General features: G+C 42.7%; 1 protein-coding gene across 7 annotated transcripts in view; it reads right to left on the bottom strand.

Moving 5' to 3' along the window:
- Window positions 1-22,890, bottom strand: part of LOC131957377 (uncharacterized) — a 46,356-nt gene that overhangs the window by 18,651 nt on the left and 4,815 nt on the right. For 4 of the 7 annotated variants that reach the window (XM_059322144.1, XM_059322145.1, XM_059322146.1 and 1 more), the window contains 15 exons: window positions 19,479-19,825; window positions 9,499-9,584; window positions 9,179-9,342; window positions 7,906-7,982; window positions 7,349-7,477; window positions 7,120-7,226; window positions 6,766-6,852; window positions 6,042-6,092; window positions 4,883-5,010; window positions 4,628-4,725; window positions 4,394-4,515; window positions 3,917-4,023; window positions 2,817-2,900; window positions 949-1,038; window positions 46-181 (listed from right to left, as the gene is read on the bottom strand). In XM_059322144.1, coding sequence (XP_059178127.1) covers window positions 46-181; window positions 949-1,038; window positions 2,817-2,900; window positions 3,917-4,023; window positions 4,394-4,515; window positions 4,628-4,725; window positions 4,883-5,010; window positions 6,042-6,092; window positions 6,766-6,852; window positions 7,120-7,226; window positions 7,349-7,477; window positions 7,906-7,982; window positions 9,179-9,342; window positions 9,499-9,584; window positions 19,479-19,825 — 1,813 coding nt within the window. Of the gene's footprint in view, window positions 1-45; window positions 182-948; window positions 1,039-2,816; window positions 2,901-3,916; window positions 4,024-4,393; window positions 4,516-4,627; window positions 4,726-4,882; window positions 5,011-6,041; window positions 6,093-6,765; window positions 6,853-7,119; window positions 7,227-7,348; window positions 7,478-7,905; window positions 7,983-9,178; window positions 9,343-9,498; window positions 9,585-19,478; window positions 19,826-22,330; window positions 22,574-22,890 lie in introns of those variants that run through there. The other 3 variants (XM_059322142.1, XM_059322143.1, XM_059322149.1) reach the window with 2 other exon arrangements.

Here is a 22,890-nt window from a genome sequence, read left to right as displayed (position 1 = left end):
ACCTGATTTAGCCACAGACTGGTCTAAAAATGATTGGTGAGCTACCTGATTTAGCCACAGACTGGACTGGTCTAAAGATGATTGAAACTGTGAGCTGCCCACACTTCTTGTCCTCAGTGAATCCTTCATCAGGCTTGTTGTAGCCCAGGGTGTACGTCTTTTTGATCATCTCAGGACAGGACTGGAGGGAACACAAGGGGAGGAGATTTACAACAGGGGTGGGGTATACAGCTAACAGGGGGTGGGGTATACAGCTAACATGGGGTGGGGTATAGAGGCTAACATGGGGTGGGGTATAGAGGCTAACAGGGGGTGGGGTATAGAGGCTAACATGGGGTGGGGTATAGAGGCTAACATGGGGTGGGGTATAGAGGCTAACATGGGGTGGGGTATACAGCTAGCATGGGGTGGGGTATACAGCTAACATGGGGTGGGGTATACAGCTAACAGGGGGTGGGGTATACAGCTAACTTGGGGTGGGGTATACAGCTAACATGGGGTGGGGTATACAGCTAACATGGGGTGGGTATACAGCTAACAGGGGGTGGGGTATACAGCTAACTTGGGGTGGGGTATACAGCTAACATGGGGTGGGGTATACAGCTAACATGGGGTGGGGTATACAGCAAACAGGGGCTGGGGTATACAGCTAACATGGGGTGGGGTATACAGCTAACATGGGGTGGGGTATAGAGGCTAACATGGGGTGGGGTATACAGCTAGCATGGGGTGGGGTATACAGCTAACATGGGGTGGGGTATACAGCTAACAGGGGGTGGGGTATACAGCTAACAGGGGTGGGGTATACAGCTAACATGGGGTGGGGTATACAGCTAACATGGGGTGGGGTATACAGCTAACATGGGGTGGGGTATAGAGGCTAATCAGTCAGAAAGAACAGATTCTTTTACCACAGTTTGTTTTACCCACCAATTAGAAATTGCTTACCTCAGACATCTTGACGTGGACAGAGCCAAGAAAATCATCATTGATTGTATTTGTCCCATCCCAGTCATAGAGGAAAAATGATAGGGAACTCTGTAGATATTAGGTTAGACATTGGTTTTACCATAGGTAGATATTAGGTTAGACATAGGTTTTACCATAGGTAGATATTAGGTTAGACATTGGTTTTACCTTAGGTAGATATTAGGTTAGACATTGGTTTTACCTTAGGTAGATATTAGGTTAGACATTGGTTTTACCATAGGTAGATTTTATGTTAGATATTGGTTTTACCATAGGTAGATTTTAGTTAGACATTGGTTTTACCATAGGTAGATATTAGGTTAGACATTGGTTTTACCTTAGGTAGATATTAGGTTAGACACGAGAAAAATGGCCCGTTGAGGAAGGATACACCGGGCGCTAGGTTGATAGTGCTGTCTCTTTTCTCTAAACTAAAACCAACCCACCCCCCCACACACACCACCCCCCACCCCCACCCCACCCACCCCACACAACCCCCCCCCCAACCCCACCCCACCCCACCCCTACCCCCCCCCCCCCCACCCCTACCCCCAAAAAAACATGTCTACCGTCCCATTCAACGAAATATAATTATATACTTTTTCCAGTGTCCGCCCCCTCCCCGAAAATTCTACCCCCGCCCCCGAAAATTTCAAGTACCCCCACTTTTCTCCGGGGAGGAAAAAGTCTGAAAGAAACACTGGTGTCGCGCTTAGCCACTACGCGAAGAATTGCATTAAAGAAATTGCGAGAAAACCACTTTTTAGATTAGACACATTAATTAGGCGGTAATTTTATTATAGAGTATCGATGAGGAAACCACCGCCCCACCCACCCCCCCACTCACACCTCCCCCCCACCCCCCCCCCCCCCACTCCCCACCCCCACCCCCCCCCCCCCCCACTCCCAAAAAAAACATGTCTACCGTCCCATTCAACGAAATATAATTATATACTTTTTCCAGTGTCCGCCCCCCCTCCCCGAAAATTCTAACCCCGCCCTCGAAAATTTCAATTACCCCCACCCCTCTCCGGGGAGGAAAAAGTCTAAACTAAAACCACCCCACCCCCCACACACCACCCCCACCCCCCACACACCCCCCCCACACCCCCCCACCCCCCCCCCCCACCCTCCCCCCACCCCTCCACCCCCCCCCCCCCCAAAAAAAACATGTCTACCGTCCCATTGCAAGAAAACCACTTTTTAGATTAGACACATTAATTTTATTATAGAGTATCGATGAGGAAATTTCTTTTGAGTTGGGGAGGGGGAGGGGCTCAGACGTTCTTACGCGGGGGGTGGGGCTTCGCCCCTACCCGAAGAATTGTATGCAAGAAACTCTTCACGCAAACCACTTAGATTAGACCAAATTGCCTTTGTATTGAATATGTTTACTCGATAATCAATGACGTCATATAACTGTGTGCACTCTCTGGGTTTGAGATTATTTTCTACTCTGTGCGCTAAATGTGTCGACGTCATACTTCGTTTTTCGAATTACTGTGCATGTTTTTAAATTGCTTGTCTTTTCTCTAGAGCGTTCTTGTCAGACAGATAGATAGATAGATAGATAGAGAGACAGCGAAACTATTATTATAGATTGGTATCTACCTTAGGTAGATATTAGGTTAGACATTGGTTTTACCATAGGTAGATTTTATGTTAGATATTGGTTTTACCATAGGTAAATTTTAGTTAGACATTGGTTTTACCATAGGTAACAAATTTGGGAAAACAGAACAATAAACATGGTTTATTTTTTTTGTAGTGTTGGTTAAAGATTAAACCTTTATAACACAGCAAAACATGTTAAGCAGGATAGTATAAACAATCTATAGTTCCATTACCCTAGAGTAGTCAGCGACGAAAAACTCTACCCATGATTCCCATCTTGGATTTCTTGTCCTAGGCACAAAGGGCGTGGTCAGGACCTGTTGGATCAGAAGTTTGTAAAGGTTGCTAGAAGGTTTTGTTAGTTCTTGTTGGGTTAGTAGTAGATTGGTAAGTTGGAAGCAACTTTACCCTTCGTAAAGGTAACTAGAAGATTTTGTTAGTTCTTGTTGGGTTAGTAGTAGATTGGTAGGTTGGAAGCAAACTTTACCCTTTGTCTGTCACAAAACAAAATTGGTAAGTTGGGAGCAAACTTTACCCTTTGTCTGTCACAAAACAAAATTGGTAAGTTGGAAGCAAACTTTACCCTACGTCTGTCACAAAACAAAATTGGTAAGTTGGGAGCAAACTTTACCCTTTGTCTATCACAAAACAAAATTGGTAAGTTGGGAGCAAACTTTACCCTTCGTCTGTCACAAAACTAAATTGGTAAGTTGGAAGCAAACTTTACCCTTCGTCTGTCACAAAACAAAATTGGTAAGTTGGAAGCAAACTTTACCCTTTGTCTGTCACAAAACAAAATTGGTAAGTTGGAAGCAAACTTTACCCTTTGTCTGTCACAAAACAAAATTGGTAAGTTGGAAGCAAACTTTACCCTACGTCTGTCACAAAACAAAATTGGTAAGTTGGAAGCAAACTTTACCCTTTGTCTGTCACAAAACAAAATTGGTAAGTTGGAAGCAAACTTTACCCTTCGTCTGTCACAAAACAAAATTGGTAAGTTGGAAGCAAACTTTACACTTCGTCTGTCACAAAACAAAATTGGTAAGTTGGAAGCAAACTTTACCCTTCGTCTATCACAAAACAAAATTGGTAAGTTGGAAGCAAACTTTACCCTTCGTCTATCACAAAACAAAATTGGTAAGTTGGAAGCAAACTTTACCCTTCGTCTGTCACAAAACAAAATTGGTAAGTTGGAAGCAAACTTTACCCTTCGTCTGTCACAAAACAAAATTGGTAAGTTGGAAGCAAACTTTACATCACAAAACAAAATTGGTAAGTTGGAAGCAAACTTTACATCACAAAACAAAATTGGTAAGTTGGAAGCAAACTTTACCCTTCGTCTGTCACAAAACAAAACACAATAAGGATCTGAGGCCCCGGTTTTATCAGCAGCTAGAACATTGGTAGCACCGTGTACACACACATACAGCACTCCAGCCACTGGGGAAGATAAATATTTGATTGTACAACATTGGTAGCACAGTGTACACACACATACAGCACTCCAGCCACTGGGGAAGATAAATATTTGATTGTACAACATTGGTAGCACAGTGTACACACACATACAGCACTCCAGCCACTGGGGAAGATAAATATTTGATTGTACAACATTGGTAGCACCGTGTACACACACATATTGCACACCATGTACACATAAACAGCTCACCATGTACAAGCACAGCACACAATGTACACACATACAGCAACTATATACACACATACAGAAACTATGTACACACACACACACACACACAAACAGCACACCTTACCTGGTATGGTAAGATAAAGTTTTACAGAAAAAACTTGCCTGTGTTAGACTTTGAAGCAGGAATTTCTTCAGTTTCCATGAGCTTAATGTCTGGCAAGGCTGTGTATTGCATTGTTAAAACCATCTTTGATTCATCCTTATTTTCTATGGTGGTTTCACAACTTGAAAGTGGAAGAACATTGCATGACTTCTTTGTAGTTTAAAAATTATGACAAAAGGGAGATCAATCAAGAGAAAATTCCATATTAGGCCAAATAAAGGGAAACGACTTACACATGATTAACTTGAAATGGAAAGGTGGACAAATTGACCTCGTTCTGCTCCAGTGTTGTGCTTGTAATTAAACGCTTACACTTGCTTTTTATTTTGATCTGTGGACAGATCATAGTTTGATAGTAGAACATTTAAGTATAGCATCTGTAGAACAAAACAGTTTTAAAGTGGAACATTTGAATTTAGCATCAGCGGAGAGATCATGAGTGTAGAACAGTTTTAAACTGGAACACACAAATGAAAAACCATAGAAACCTTATCAGTGGCCAAGTTGTGGATGAAGAAAGAGCAAACATCCTCCCATTCATCAGTGGCAGGAACCTCATGGGTCTGTCTCTTGTGGGGGCCTATGGTCAACACACTGTACCTCACATCCTCACAAGCTGACCACAGGAGAGAAAACATTTGTATGACACTTTTCATAAGACTAAACTTGTGGGGGCCTATGGTCAACACACTGTACCTCACATCCTCATGACACTTTTCATAAGACTAAACTTGTGGGGGCCTATGGTCAACACACTGTACCTCACATCCTCATGACACTTTTCATAAGACTAAACTTGTGGGGGCCTATGGTCAACACACTGTACCTCACATCCTCATGACACTTTTCATAAGACTAAACTTGTGGGGGCCTATGGTCAACACACTGTACCTCACATCCTCAGGACACTTTTCATAAGACTAAACTTGTGGGGCCTATGGTCAACACACTGTACCTCACATCCTCAGGACACTTTTCATAAGACTAAACTTGTGGGGGCCTATGGTCAACACACTGTACCTCACATCCTCATGACACTTTTCATAAGACTAAACTTGTGGGGGCCTATGGTCAACACACTGTACCTCACATCCTCATGACACTTTTCATAAGACTAAACTTGTGGGGCCTATGGTCAACACACTGTACCTCACATCCTCATGACACTTTTCATAAGACTAAACTTGTGGGGACCTATGGTCAACACACTGTACCTCACATCCTCACAAGCTGAGAGAAAACATTTGTATGACACTTTTCATAAGACTAAACTTGTGAGTACCTATGGTCAACACACTGTACCTCACATCCTCACAAGCTGACCACAGGAGAGAAAACATTTGCATGACACTTTTCATAAGACTAAACTGGTGGGGGCCTATGGTCAACACACTGTACCTCACATCCTCACAAGCTGACCACAGGAGAGAAAACATTTGTATGACACTTTTCATAAGACTAAACTTGTGGGGGCCTATGGTCAACACACTGTATCTCACATCACTTTTCATTAAGACTAAACTATCAGATAGAGATATCCTTTTAGTTTTTTATAACTTGAGTGAGCACAGCTGAAGTAAACATCAAATCCTGGCCTTGTTCAAACTTTGTTGAGTCCTGTGAGAGTGTAATAAAAGTGGCAATTACCTGGATCTTTAGGTGGGTAGCCCTTGATCTGTATGGTCAGAACACCTTGAGCTGCAGGACAGAAAGTGGAAAAGTTGAGATTATATTCTGGGGGTTGGGGTGGGTCTATGTAAGAATAAATGTTAGGGGTGAGATGACATTGTGTGTAGGATGGCTCAATGTAAGAGTTGAGATGACATAGATGTGCACATAAGAGTTGAGATGACATAGATGTGCACATAAGGGTTGAGATGACATAGATGTGCACATAAGAGTTGAGATGACATAGATGTGCACATAAGAGTTGAGATGACATAGATGTGCACATAAGAGTTGAGATGACATAGATGTGCACATAAGAGTTGAGATGACATAGATGTGCACATAAGAGTTGAGATGACATAGATGTGCACATAAGAGTTGAGATGACATAGATGTGCACATAAGAGTTGAGATGACATAGATGTGCACATAAGAGTTGATATGACATAGATGTGCACATAAGAGTTGAGATGACATAGATGTGCACATAAGAGTTGATATGACATAGATGTGCACATAAGAGTTGATATGACATAGATGTGCACATAAGAGTTGAGATGACATAGATGTGCACATAAGAGTTGAGATGACATAGATGTGCACATAAGAGTTGAGATGACATAGATGTGCACATAAGAGTTGAGATGACATAGATGTGCACATAAGACAACTGAATGAGAAAATGAGTGAGTGTAGTCCTGACCTTTTTTTTTCTTGGACGTTGTCTGACCCATCAAGGTGGGGCCAACTTTGTTGATGTGAATATCTACACTGGCAGGGTCAACCATGGCTGGCAATACAAGAGCAACATTCAATTTTCTTCTTTTGGTTAGTCAATAATCAAGTGATTCTAGTTCCCTATGTGGGAGTTCATTTAGTTCCTTGTGGTTAGAGTGAACTAAGTTATACATGTGAAAGTAAATATAGTTCCACATTTAAAAGCAAGTAATATAATTCCTTAAATAACAATGATTATAGTTTTTAAAATTCCTACTGGAAAATGTTTTTATGGAAAATGAAATATAGTTTCCTATTTCTGATAGAGTTTTATTGTTACCTTTAGTGAGACCTTCCATGACGTTATTGTGAACCCAGGACTTAAGTAAAGGTATCTCCATCAAACTTAAGGCTCGGAGCAGTTGAATGTTGAAGGTCACGTCAGGTCTGAGTTAAAAATGGAGCATTTCTTCAGATTATTCAATAAACTATGCTGGGTATGTGGGTGATGGCACAAAAATTACTTGTTACAAGCCTCAAGTTTCCATGTCAAGAGTGGAAGTACTTACTTTTCCTTGAAGCAGATGGTGGCTTTGGAGATGTGTGGGAAGGGAATATCCATAGACAACGAGACAATGGCCTGCATGGTGCCACTCAGGTGCAGATCCTGGACGGCCATGTCAAAACCAACATTCACTCTGTCAGATGAAGAATAATCATTAAAACTTAAGTAACTAAACCTGGTATAATTTGATAATGTTAAAAAAGGAAAGATTATAAAATAAGTGTAAAACATTATATTTTTAAATGAACTGAAAATAAAACAAACTTTCTGTCTTATCAAAAGCATTGGTCACTAAAATGTGTAAGAGATTTAATGAATTTTTTTTAAAATGTTCATTAAAGTTAAAACCTTATAGTTTTTTTTATACTTGTTTAATTTTCATATTCTAAAAATACCAGAGTCTGTTAAATGTAAGTTTAAAAAACAAGTAGTTCCATTTTTATTATATTAATTTGGTAAATTTTAATCGTTGGCAAGCCATGACTAAAAAGTTTTTGTTTTCAAAACCTGAACAGTAACTGTAACGACAGTTATCTGTCCCTCCGTCAAGGTAAAACTTACTTTGAAGAGCCCACTCGTCCCCTGAAGATCATTTTAAAATCTTCAGACATCATGCTGACATCTGTCTCTATAACAACCTGTGGGGATAAACAAGGTTACATACAACAGGTAGTTGAATCAGCTCATAAGTGTGGTGGTCTAGGGGTAGAGCACACAGGGTAGCATACAACAGGTAGTTGAATCAGCTCATAAGTTAGGTGGTCTAGGGGTAGAGCACACAGGGTAGCATACAACAAGTAGTTGAATCAGCTCATAAGTGTGGTGGTCTAGGGGTAGAGCACACAGGGTAGCATACAACAAGTAGTTGAATCAGCTCATAACTTAGGTGGTCTAGGGGTAGAGCACACAGGGTAGCATACAACAAGTAGTTGAATCAGCTCATAACTTAGGTGGTCTAGGGGTAGAGCACACAGGGTAGCATACAACAAGTAGTTGAATCAGCTCATAACTTAGGTGGTCTAGGGGTAGAGCACACAGGGTAGCATACAACAAGTAGTTGAATCAGCTCATAAGTTAGGTGGTCTAGGGGTAGAGCACACTGGGTAGCACACAAAAGTAGTTGAATCAGCTCATAACTTAGGTGGTCTAGGGGTAGAGCACACAGGGTAGCATACAACAGGTAGTTGAATCAACTGAAATGGATAGCTGACTTTAGTCAGCTATCAGACAAGCCCTTCAAACTCTCTAGTAAAAAACCTAGGATCTTTACTGTGGTTGAACATGTCAGCTAAACCTATTATTTGTGTACAAAAACCTAGGATCCTTACTCTGGTTAAACATGTCAGCTAAACCTATTATCTGTGTACAAAAACCTAGGATCCTTACTCTGGTTGAACATGTCAGCTAAACCTATTATTTGTGTACAAAAACCTAGGATCCTTACTCTGGTTAAACATGTCAGCTAAACCTATTATCTGTGTACAAAAACCTAGGATCCTTACTCTGGTTGAACATGTCAGCTAAACCTATTATCTGTGTACAAAAACCTAGGATCCTTACTCTGGTTGAACATGTCAGCTAAACCTATTATCTGTGTACAAAAACCTAGGATCCTTACTCTGGTTGAACGTGTCAGCTAAACCTATTATCTGTGTACAAAAACCTAGGATCCTTACTCTGGTTGAACATGTCAGCTAAACCTATTATCTGTGTACACAAACCTAGGATCCTTACTGTGGTTGAACATGTAACCTAAACCTATTATCTGTGTACAAAAACCTAGGTTCCTTACTCTGGTTGAACCCTGTTATCTGTGTAAACCTGAAAGCTTTACCTGGTAGGAAGACAAGTTGACCAGGCCTGCTGGTGGACGGTGGACATTGAACCAGGAGATGGGCTGGAGACTGCCCGGTGTAGTTTCTGAACATTCAAAGACTCTGACATTCTTGAAGTTTGGGGTTTGTTCACCAATGCTAAAGCTGCTCACTTCAAGGCTGTCTGTAGACACATACAAATATACAACATCAACACATACAAATATACAACATCAACACATACAAATATACAACATCAACGCACTGACTAACTTGTTAACTAACAAACCTACCAACCAACACACAGACTTATACAGCTGATTCACCAACAAACACTCACCAACAAATGATGGACGAATGTCCCATAATCTCTCATCTAGATGTTTTTTCACCAACTCTTCAATGTTGGAAGCAGAAAAAACCCACCTGTTAAAAAAATGTTGATATAAAATCATTACAAGCCATTGTGAAGTGGAAATGTTTTATTAGAAGTCAGTTGGAGCAGTCCTTGTGTTAGTGAAGAGCTACAACACACTTCAACACATTTTAGACATAGGTTTTATTCATGTTGCCATAAAGGTTTGCATAGGTCTTATTCGGTACCCATAAAGTTTAAGATAGGTCTTATTCAGGTACCCATAAAGTTTAAGATAGGTCTTATTCAGGTGCATTTTTTTTTTACTAACAACCATTTATTCTTTATTTTGCAATTTAAAAAGACATTTTTAATTTTTAAAATTAATTTTGATAATCGCATCCATAGTAATCCGGCAAAACCGACATAACTTTCAGTTATATTTTTGGTGATGTCCCCTTTTGGAAGGGATACAACTCTATACAACTTTTAAAAAAAAAAGAAATAAATTGGATCACATCAACATAGGTCTTCTGTAGGCCTAAGCTCAAAGATACAACAGTGTAAAATACGCTTGACTTAACTAATACAAAACAAAGTTGTAGTTGTCTTTGAAGGCAGGATTTCGCTAGGTGGCAAGTTATGGTGGTAACATTTGGCTACGATGTCCAACTTTCAAATGTACCTTTAGGTAAAGAGGACAGAAAAGAAAGGCACAGAACACAATTCTTATCAAATAAGTATCCATTTCACATCAAATGACAAACAATTAAGTAGCCTAGAGAATAACAGACGGGGAAATAACACACAACAACACAACCAGCACAACACCATCTGCCACAACCCAAACCCACACTACCCCACGAAAGCATGAACAACCCTACTGAACAACCATCCTGACCCACACCACACCCACGATCCACACCCAATTACTCATCCCACAGCATACACACTACTCTCCATACACCTCAGATATAAAACAACAACACACCTAAATGGACTACATTATAGTTATAGTAGAATCAGATGTATGATTATCAGAATAGGGTAGAATGTAGTGCAAATAGAGAAGAATATAGCAGAATAGAAAGAATGATCAACATAACATATTACACTGCGGTTTTTATTTGTGTGAAGTGGCTTAACAACCATGTACCCAGGGTATACGAAGTCCATGGGTCCCCGAAATGTCCAGTTCAAACGGCGTGTATAATTCAGATTTGTGTTAGATGTACAAGTCGCTTTTATATCAATTTTGTTGCTGTAAACTTGCATCATGGTGTACATGTATAGCATATATCCTAAAATATATTTACCTTTATAAGAAACAATAAATATGTTGTAAAATAAAACAGCTATATATAACATAGTAAAAGTATCTTTTTAATAAAATGAAAATTAGAAAGACGTGTATAAATATTGTACAAAAAAGCAGTAAAGAGCGCCACTTATTTCCCCTATTTTTGATATTATCTGCTCCTCCCACTACCACAAAAACCTGCGAATGTTTCGTGGGGGGAGGGGGAAAGTTTGTACCATAGTCTTTTATTGTCCACGGATCCCCGCTGATCTGTTATGACACTGCTTGAGTGCATGTCTGCCTGTGTCTGAGTGTGGTGTGTGTGTGAGAAAGAGTGTGTGTGGTTAAAGCTGATTTATAATTTAAAAATAATTTTTTACCCCTTAAGCGTTGTTTTACGACATACAATATTGTGCAACTGAGAGCATTGTAAACAGTGTGTAGAGTGTGCCGTACCCAATAGCTAGCGTAATATTATGTCAGCCAACACTGGCTCCCTCCATTTGACATCGGTTTCTATTCCATAGGTTGTAGGCTCATGGTTTCTTAACCAACCACATCATATGTAAGCTGACCAACCACATCATATGTAAGGCGACCAACCACATCATATGTAAGGTGACCAACCACATCATATGTAAGCTGACCAACCACATCATATGTAAGGCGACCAACCACATCATATGTAAGGTGACCAACCACATCATATGTAAGGCGACCAACCACATCATATGTAAGGTGACCAACCACATCATATGTAAGGCGACCAACCACATCATATGTAAGGTGACCAACCACATCATATGTAAGCTCATGACTTCTTGAACCAGGTAACCAACCACATCATATGTAAGGTGACCAACCACATCATATGTAAGCTGACCAACCACATCATATGTAAGCTGACCAACCACATCATATGTAAGGTGACCAACCACATCATATGTAAGCTGACCAACCACATCATATGTAAGGCAACCAACCACATCATATGTAAGGCGACCAACCACATCATATGTAAGCTGACCAACCACATCATATGTAAGGTGACCAACCACATCATATGTAAGGTGACCAACCACATTATATGTAAGGTGACCAACCACTTCATATGTAAGCTCATGACTTCTTGAACCAGGTGACCAACCACATCGTATGTAAGGTGACCAACCACATCATATGTAAGCTGACCAACCACATCATACATAAGGTGACCAAACACATCATATGTAAGGTGACCAACCACATCATATGTAAGGTGACCAACCACATCATATGTAAGGTGACCAACCACATCATATGTAAGGTGACCAACCACATCATATGTAAGGTGATCAACCACATCATATGTAAGGTGACCAACCACATCATACGTAAGGTGACCAACCACATCATATGTAAGGTGACCAACCACATCATATGTAAGGTGACCAACCACATCATATGTAAGGTGACCAACCACATCATATGTAAGGTGACCAACCACATCATATGTAAGGTGACCAACCACATCATATGTAAGGTGACCAACCACATTATATGTAAGGTGACCAACCACATCATATGTAAGCTTATGACTTCTTGAACCAGGTGACCAACCACATCATATGTAAGCTGACCAACCACATCTAAGGTGACCAACCACATCGTATGTAAACTGTGACCAACCACATCATATGTAAGCTGACCAACCACATCATATGTAAGCTGACCAACCACATAATATGTAAGCTGTGACCGCATATCGCACAAGACTGACAGTTGACTAGTCCATCCATTCATCAGTGACCGCCCTCTAACAGTGCTCTATCTAGGTCAGACGTTTCGCAAGCAGCAGTCAAGAAACGGGTCGAAGATGTTGTGAAATACCTCAACTTACCGGTAAATCACAGAAATGACGACAAGACTACGAGAATGGATGCACGCGCTCAGGGCAATTAACTTTGGCTTGTGAGGAATGAGAGGATGACATCAACGTTACTACCGTGACTTCAATGTAAATAATCAAGTCTTAACCCCCGAATGGCGGGCCGACATCAACGTAACTACCGTGACCTCAATGTAAATAATCAAGTCGTCAATCTTAACCCCCGAGTGGCGGGAAGACATCAACGTAACTACCATGACCTCAATGTAAATAATCAAGTCGTCCATCTTAACCCCCGAGTGGCGGGCTGACATCAACGTAACTACCGTGATCTCAATTTAAATAATCAAGTCTTAACCCCCGAGTGGCGGGCTGACATCAACGTAACTACTGTGACCTCAATGTAAATAATCAAGTCTTAACCCCCGAGTGGCGGGCTGACATCAACGTAACTACTGTGACCTCAATGTAAATAATCAAGTCGTCCATCTTAACCCCCGAGTGGCGGGCTGACATCAACGTAACTACCGTGATCTCAATGTAAATAATCAAGTCTTAACCCCCGAGTGGCGGGATGACATCAACGTAACTACCGTGACCTCAATGTAAATAATCAAGTCGTCCATCTTAACCCCCGAGTGGCGGGCTGACATCAACGTAACTACCGTGATCTCAATGTAAATAATCAAGTCGTCCATCTTAACCCCCGAGTGGCGGGCTGACATCAACGTAACTACCGTGACCTCAATGTAAATAATCAAGTCTTAACCCCCGAGTGGCGGGCTGACATCAACGTAACTACCGTGACCTCAATGTAAATAATCAAGTCGTCCATCTTAACCCCCGAGTGGCGGGCTGACATCAACGTAACTACCGTGATCTCAATGTAAATAATCAAGTCTTAACCCCCGAGTGGCGGGCTTTTGGACAGACGGCAATCAAAAGTAGCTGACGACAAATGAGAGCACAACATTTGATGAGAGCGGCATAACGGTACCCGACCAAATCGCAATTGTCAATTGCACAAAAATAATTTGTAGAAATAGAATTCTACCCCACCAAGCCCGCACACCTAGTGCGGCCACCCAGCCCGCACACCTAGTGCGGCCACCCAGCCCGCACACCTAGTGCGGCCACCCAGCCCGCACACCTGGCATGGCCCGCACACCTAGCGCGGCCACCCAGCCCGCACACCTGGCGCGGCCACCCAGCCCGCACACCTGGCGCGGCCACCCAGCCCGCACACCTGGCGCGGCCACCCAGCCCGCACACCTGGCGCGGCCACCCAGCCCGCACACCTGGCGCGGCCACCCAGCCCGCACACCTGGCGCGGCCACCCAGCCCGCACACCTGGCGCGGCCACCCAGCCCGCACACCTGGCGCGGCCACCCAGCCCGCACACCTGGCGCGGCCACCCAGCCCGCACACCTGGCGCGGCCACCCAGCCCGCACACCTGGCGCGGCCACCCAGCCCGCACACCTGGCGCGGCCACCCAGCCCGCACACCTGGCGCGTCCATCTAGCCCGTACACCTGGTGCGGCCACCCAGCTCGCACACCTGGTGCGGCCACCCAGCCCGCACACCTGGCGCGGCCACCCAGCCCGCACACCTGGCGCGTCCATCTAGCCCGTACACCTGGTGCGGCCACCCAGCCCGCACACCTGGCGCGTCCATCTAGCCCGTACACCTGGCGCGGCCACCCAGCCCGCACACCTGGCGCGGCCACCCAGCCCGCACACCTGGCGCGTCCATCTAGCCCGTACACCTGGTGCGGCCACCCAGCTCGCACACCTGGTGCGGCCACCCAGCCCGCACACCTAGCGCGGCCAATTCCCACCTGAAACAGAATCAACAGCCTGAAGTAATGGTAAATGAAAGCTGTCATTAGCTGAGAGATACTGAAAGTGATCTCACAATAGTTGCAACAACAACGTCCCCGTGCACGATCTGTGTCACATGAATTATTCACAGCTATGAAATCTGATGTTAGCATGGTGGAAACATGACGTACACTGAGTAATATTTCTAAATGTTCACATCACCTAGCTAGGTGGGAGTGGATTACATATATAGATGGGTGTCACCCATAACACTTCAAGTATATCTCTATCAATTCAATTTTCTCTATGTATACACATATTGTGTAAAATCGCGGCCCCAGATGTTCTCTCCAGGACAACACAGCGAGAGAGGCAGGGTAAGAGCAGCAAGATAACCACATTTTCAGGTGAATGTCTCAGCGTTTGTTTATGAGCAAGTTTAATCAGCTAGTTGTTCAGTATAGCCCTGTTGTCGCCCACTGTTGTGACAGTCTATGTTGAATCATCTAATTAACTCCAATTATTCCTTCGTCTAAAGGGCATTGTATTGTAATATTTCCTAGATAACTTTACCCGGCTATGCATTCACCGAACTCTCGACAAACATCCAAATTGGATGCATTGCTTAGTGAGTTGGTCACAGTCTCCCAATATTGACGATGATAAACATTGAACACGCAACACTGTCCATTAGGTGAATTGATAAGCAACAAACGACATCCGACTTCATTCAAGAAAAACGAGGCTTTAATCCCAACTTTCAGGTATGGATAGAATTGAAAGTTGAGCCTATTCAATTTTTAAACCAAACTTTGAGGTTTGGATAGAATTGAAAGTTGAGCCTATTCAATTTTTAAACCAAACTTTGAGGTTTGGATAGAATTGAAAGTTGAGCCTATTCAATTTTTAAACCAAACTTTGAGGTTTGGATAGAATTGAAAGTTGAGCCTATTCAATTTTTAAACCAAACTTTGAGGTTTGGATAGAATTGAAAGTTGAGCCTATTCAATTTTTAAACCAAACTTTGAGGTTTGGATAGAATTGAAAGTTGAGCCTATTCAATTTTTAAACCAAACTTTGAGGTTTGGATAGAATTGAAAGTTGAGCCTATTCAATTTTTAAACCAAACTTTGAGGTTTGGATAGAATTGAAAGTTGAGCCTATTCAATTTTTAAACCAAACTTTGAGGTTTGGATAGAATTGAAAGTTGAGCCTATTCAATTTTTAAACCAAACTTTGAGGTTTGGATAGAATTGAAAGTTGAGCCTATTCAATTTTTAAACCAAACTTTGAGGTTTGGATAGAATTGAAAGTTGAGCCTATTCAATTTTTAAACCAAACTTTGAGGTTTGGATAGAATTGAAAGTTGAGCCTATTCAATTTTTAAACCAAACTTTGAGGTTTGGATAGAATTGAAAGTTGAGCCTATTCAATTTTTAAACCAAACTTTGAGGTTTGGATAGAATTGAAAGTTGAGCCTATTAAATTTTTAAACCAAACTTTGAGGTTTGGGAAGAATTGAAAGTTGAGCCTATTCAATTTTTAAACCAAACTTTGAGGTTTGGGAAGAATTGAAAGTTGAGCCTATTCAATTTTTAAACCAAACTTTCAGGTTTGGATAGAATTGAAAGTTGAGCCTATTCAATTTTTAAACCAAACTTTCAGGGACGGTACTGATATAGCTAGGAGTAAATGTTTCCCCCAAGCATAAATTGGGCAACGTATTCCATCAATCTACTCTCTGCCCGTGTACACGGTATCTTGTGAGGCAAAGATCGATGACCAGCTGGGCCGGAGACGAGAAAGAAAAGGTCACTCACAAATAATCTAATCATTTCCTCTTCAGCTGCCCATTCCACAGTCCACTCCAGCTGCTTTAGAATATCAGTTGGACGTTTTCATTCTGACCCCCCCCCCCTCCCTCCCCTCGCCCCTGTATTGCCACCAACATGATAACACATCCAATACAGATGGGAGGTGGGGCAGGGGAGGATGAAGTACCAGCGTAAAATTTACGGCCAATCGTTTAAAAACTAAACCAACAACTAGACATTTCCACGAGCTGACGACAACAAACAACTCCGTCAACCAATTAAATGAAATATTTAAAAAGTTGCTATCACATCGCTGGCCTTTTGAAAGGACACATTTAGGTTGGGTTTAATGAAGGCTAAAAGGGTAGGTCGTTACACGCTCATGTTAAATAGCTGGAGCCATATTGAAGTATTGGCTATATTAGATCAACAACCGTCAACTGATCTACAAACAACGTTAGTATCGTGCAGATGGATCAGTTTAGATCTGTTTGAATATGTAAATGTGGTGAGTAGGACAAGAGAACGACACTGTGACACATTGACAAAGGTCAAGGACTACTGAGCACATTTGTATGTATTGTCTGTTAGAAAACCTCTCAACACACCAGGCAGGATAATGGGGACTGCTACTGTAGCTGACGTCACATGTTGACGTCTGATGTTAGCACATGACGACCACGTTAACAAACTAGGTCTTTGGATAACTTCTCACGTCTGACGTCACAGGTTGAAAGCCGTCGTCTGTAGAAATGTGACGTCCCATGTGGCCAGGGTGTAGTTAGAGACATTCAACCCCAAACGACTGACGTAGATTGTGTTGAACCAACAATGTTCTCAATGTTTGTCCGGGTGGCCAAAGTTTAGAAGGGATTGACTAATTTAAGTGGTATGATCCTGTCAATTGTTTGAAAAAATTCCTAGAAAAATGTCGGTTCAATAACTAAGATAGTCGAATGGAGAGATGAGCTGTGGCAGACATCCCCAGTAAACCAAAGGTTAGACCCATGTCACGTGACGTAGACAAACGATGTGTCCAATCCTTCTTGAGGTCACTGCCACGGCAGTAGGTGATACATACCTACGCTACATCCAACCTAAGGTTTATATACAGTATAGTGAACCTATAATTAGTGTATCTATCTTCTATATATATAATTCTCTTCTGGGAGACGCTAGAAAACAAGCTGTAAACGCGCCCAGCAGTCCCCTCTCTTCCTCTCTAGGCATATCTCTATTACCCCCCCCCCCCCCCCCATACCCACATGGTCTGATGAGCTGTGGTTCACGCTGTTTACAAGCGTAGAGACGGGTTTAGTGACGGCTATTAGTGGCAGATAATTTAGTTTGAAACGATTTTAAACTTAGGGTAGGTAACTAAGAGGAGGCTGCTTTCACGAGGAGGGGGGGGGGGGTGGTTGGGGGAAAGGAGGGTTTTAGTGTTTTAAAGCAAATATATTTTCAGTGGCAGCATTAGTACTGTCGAATTCACAAATTATGAATTACTGAAAAGTAGAAAAAACAACAACTAAATAGCGGCGTATGATACGCCGCGGGTCGGCTCGTATAAATAGAACGTATAGTTCGTGTATAGCACAGTGAACGTATAGTTTGTGTATAGAACAGTAAATGCTACAGCACAGTGAACGTATAGTTCGTGTATAGCACAGTGAACGTATAGTTTGTGTATAGCACAGTGAAAGCTACAGCACAGTGAAAGTATCCTGTGTGTGTAGCATATAGCAAGTACATTGTGTGTAGAGTGAAGAGAAAGTATAGCTGGAGTAGCACAGAGAAAGTATAGCTGGAGTAGCACAGAGAAAGTATAGCTGGAGTAGCACAGAGAAAGTATAGCTGGAGTAGCACAGAGAAAGTATAGCTGGAGTAGCACAGAGAAAGTATAGCTGGAGTAGCACAGAGAAAGTATAGCTGGAGTAGCACAGAGAAAGTATAGCTGGAGTAGCACAGAGAAAGTATAGCCGAAGTAGCACAGAGAAAGTATAGCTGGAGTAGCACAGAGAAAGTATAGCTGGAGTAGCACAGAGAAAGTATAGCTGGAGTAGCAAAGAGAAAGTATAGCTGGAGTAGCACAGAGAAAGTATAGCTGGAGTAGCAAAGAGAAAGTATAGCTGGAGTAGCAAAGAGAAAGTATAGCTGGAGTAGCACAGAGAAAGTATAGCTGGAGTAGCACAGAGAAAGTATAGCTGGAGTAGCACAGAGAAAGTATAGCCGAAGTAGCACAGAGAAAGTATAGCTGGAGTAGCACAGAGAAAGTATAGCTGGAGTAGCACAGAGAAAGTATAGCTGGAGTAGCAAAGAGAAAGTATAGCTGGAGTAGCACAGAGAAAGTATAGCTGGAGTAGCAAAGAGAAAGTATAGCTGGAGTAGCAAAGAGAAAGTATAGCTGGAGTAGCACAGAGAAAGTATAGCTGGAGTAGCACAGAGAAAGTATAGCTGGAGTAGCACAGAGAAAGTATAGCCGAAGTAGCACAGAGAAAGTATAGCTGGAGTAGCACAGAGAAAGTATAGCTGGAGTAGCACAGAGAAAGTATAGCTGGAGTAACACAGAGAAAGTATAGCTGGAGTAGCACAGAGAAAGTATAGCTGGAGTAGCACAGAGAAAGTATAGCTGGAGTAACACAGAGAAAGTATAGCTGGAGTAGCAAAGAGAAAGTATAGCTGGAGTAGCACAGAGAAAGTATAGCCGAAGTAGCACAGAGAAAGTATAGCTGGAGTAGCACAGAGAAAGTATAGCTGGAGTAGCACAGAGAAAGTATAGCTGGAGTAGCACAGAGAAACGGATTAAACCAGGCCACCGCTTAGTCTATTGATCTAGCGAGACACATAATTTAACTTATTCTTCTCTTTGTTGGGTCATCCATTAAGTCTTTCCAACCACGTGACGCAGCAGATGAAAAGTCATTTGAGCCCTCACCCGCCACACCCACCCGCACAGTCATGCGTGTCATCACACCCAATGAACACACACATTGTTGACACATTTACGTCACACACGACATTGTTGACACATTTACGTCACACACAAAATGAGCACATAATGAATAATGCTGGTACTATCTGAAATGACACACCTAATGACGACAAACCTCTCTACGACTCTCTGACATGACACCCCCCCCCCCCCCGCCCGACGTGTACTCACCATCTATTGAGCAGGAAGTTGAACCACTCAGCCGTCTCATTCTGACGAAAGGCCCTCTTCCTGTAGAGCGTGGCCTCCTCCTGACAGAGGTGCTGTGTGATGATCTTGCTGATCTTGGCCTTCCACACCACGAACAGCGAGGCGATGCTGATGAAGACCCACAAGAAGGAGAAGTCGAAATAGCCGAGGAGCCAGGCGAGGGCCACCGTGAGGGAGACGATGATGTACATGCCCACGAAGCTGGTCACCGTCTTCTTGGTCTCGGCCAGCTCCACGGCCTCGGCTGTGGCGATGTCTCCGTTGGCCGTGGACATGTTTCTGTACACCGGCGGCCGGCCACTCAGGGCCTGGGGAGCAACAAGGTTCACACATGGATTCTCATGTACACATCTGTACTGTCGTGTACACACCTATCGTGTACACACCTATTGTGAGACCTACGGGGGGGGGGGGGGGGGGGGCAGCTGGGAGAAATTGTAGCTATTTTTCTTCAAATTTTAAACATTATGAATATGAAGCAACCAAAGTTGGTACGAGACAATAAAAGTATAGGGATTGTATTTCTCTAAGTTTGGCAGTTCTACCAAAGATTTTAACTTTTAACTCATCTTGTGATCATGCACTTGTTAGATAACAGCCGGGGACATGTGTGTTCAAATACAATATACAGTGTAAGTTTCTAAGGCTTTACACAAGTTTCTAATGTAGATGCAGCGGGTCTTGAATTGTACTATCATGTGAACGATCCAAGGGGTTATGGTCATAACGTTATGGGGTGTGGGGTCAAAACATGTGTACGGCCCTGCTGACACTAGGACGTTTATACATGGTAAGTATTATCAAGTGCTTTTTTTGGTGCTAAACCTTGGGCATTGGGTGATCTCTACAGTGAGACCAGGGAATGGGTGGCTACATGTATACTGTAACAATCCAGGCATTCAGATTGGTCAATGTATAATGTAACAATCCAGGCATTCAGATTGGTCAATGTATAATGTAACAATCCAGGCATTCAGATTGGTGAATGTATAATGTAACAATCCAGGCATTCAGATTGATTGGTGAATGGTTCACATACATGTTGGAGAGAAACTTTGTGTTAAAAATAAATTGTATGAACCGTTAAGGGACGAGACAAATTAAAGTGTTGCTGTGAGCGTTAAACATTCGGGCCAAGGTGCGTGTGAACATGCAAGTGTTCTGTCAGTGACATGACATGTCGGAGGTGTGTCAGTCATACAGCTCTTGGTGTCAGTCATACAGCTCTTGGTGTCAGTCATACAGCTGTTGGTGTCAGTAATACAGCTGTTGGTGTCAGTCATACAGCTGTTGGTGTCAGTCATACAGCTGTTGGTGTCAGTCATACAGCTGTTGGTGTCAGTCATACAGCTGTTGGTGTCAGTCATACAGCTGTTGGTCTCAGTCATACAGCTGTTGGTGTCAGTCTCACCACTAGTACACACGATTCACTATGGGAGCATGTCTCACCACTGGTACACACGATTCACTATGGGAGCATGTCTCACCACTGGTACACACGATTCACCATGGGAGCATGTCTCACCACTGGTACACACGATTCACTATGGGAGCATGTCTCACCACTGGTACACACGATTCACTATGGGAGCATGTCTCACCACTGGTACACACGATTCACTATGGGAGCATGTCTCACCACTGGTACACACGATTCACTATGGGAGCATGTCTCACCACTGGTACACACGATTCACTATGGGAGCCGTAGAAGGCAGGTGAACAGTTGTATCAGTCTGTGTGGCACCCAATGAAATACGCTAATGTGTATAGGGAGGAGAGTGGCCTTCACCAAATTTAAGAGAGTACTTAGGTAAATCGTGATTACATCCATTCTATCTAAGTGTCGGATGTCCCGTGAATAATTGACAATCATACAAACAAAACCGCTGACCTAATGACACAATCCTACAAACAAAACAGCTGACCTCATGACACAATCCTACAAACAAAACAGCTGACCTAATGACACAATCCTACAAACAAAACAGCTGACCTCATGACACAATCCTACAAACAAAACAGCTGACCTCATGACACAATCTTACAAACAAAACAGCTGAGACACAATCCTACAAACAAAACAGCTGACCTCATGACACAATCCTACAAACAAAACAGATGACCTAATGACACAATCCTACAAACAAAACAGCTGACCTAATAAAGAGATGGCACAATCCTACAAACAAAACATATGACCTACTGACACAATCCTACAAACAAAACAGCTGACCTAATAAAGAGATGACACAATCATACAAACAAAACAGCTGACCTCATGACACAATCCTACAAACAAAACAGCTGACCTCATGACACAATCCTACAAACAAAACCGCTTACCTAATGACACAATCCTAAAAACAAAACAGCTGACCCCATGACACAATCCTAAAAACAAAACAGCTGACCTAATAAAGAGATGGCACAATCCTACAAACAAAACAGCTGACCTCATGACACAATCCTACAAACAAAACCGCTTACCTCATGACACAATCCTACAAATAAAACAGCTGAGACACAATCCTACAAACAAAACAGCTGACCTCATGACACAATCCTACAAACAAAACAGCTGACCTCATGACACAATCATACAAACAAAACCGCTTACCTAATGACACAATCCTACAAACAAAACAGCTGACCCCATGACACAATCCTAAAAACAAAACAGCTGACCTAATAAAGAGATGACACAATCCTACAAACAAAACAGTAGACCTATTAAGAGACCTCACAATCCTACCAACCAAAAAGGTAATCCAGTAAAGAGATGACACGATCCAACAAACACAAGCACTGACCTACCCCGTGTATGGATGCCTTTAGCGCAGAATTTATCTTCCTTTTGAAAAAACCGGGTTTCATATTCGCTGGACTAAAGGCCTTTTTTCTCCAGTTCATCATGACGTCATACGAAAACAAGCCAGCTCCAGCAGCCGTTGAGCTAAAACCGAAACATGTGGCGAGGGTTGCTGGTGCGAGTCACAAGTCACATTGAACTCACGATGCCTATATCCGGTGAGTTGACACACGTGGTGCAGGCTGGCTTGATGAGGGCGATATTCACGGACAAGTGTATACATTATCTAGCGGAGCATACATTAAAACAGAGCGGGCAGACAAGTAGCGTTTATTGACAAGCAGTTAGGGAGAGAATATCAATAGTCATGTGGGGAGCACACCGCGGCTCGAAGGCCGGAGATAACTGCTTATCTCTGGGTCGGACTGGATACACGGCGTGGCCCGGGCGACATGCTAGTGGCCGTCACTTGATTAAACCTGTGCAAGTCTGACACGAAGTTTACACCCGGAGTTGAGACCAGTGCTTGGCTGATATCTCATGCCACTACACATAGGGTTT

The sequence above is a fragment of the Physella acuta genome, unplaced genomic scaffold (genome assembly GCF_028476545.2).
Source record: "Physella acuta isolate Inbredline_101_S28 unplaced genomic scaffold, ASM2847654v3 ptg001237l, whole genome shotgun sequence".
Lineage (NCBI taxonomy): Eukaryota > Metazoa > Mollusca > Gastropoda > Physidae > Physella > Physella acuta.
The sequence above is the reverse complement of the archived record's forward strand: the minus strand, read 5'-3'. Positions and strand labels throughout refer to the sequence as shown.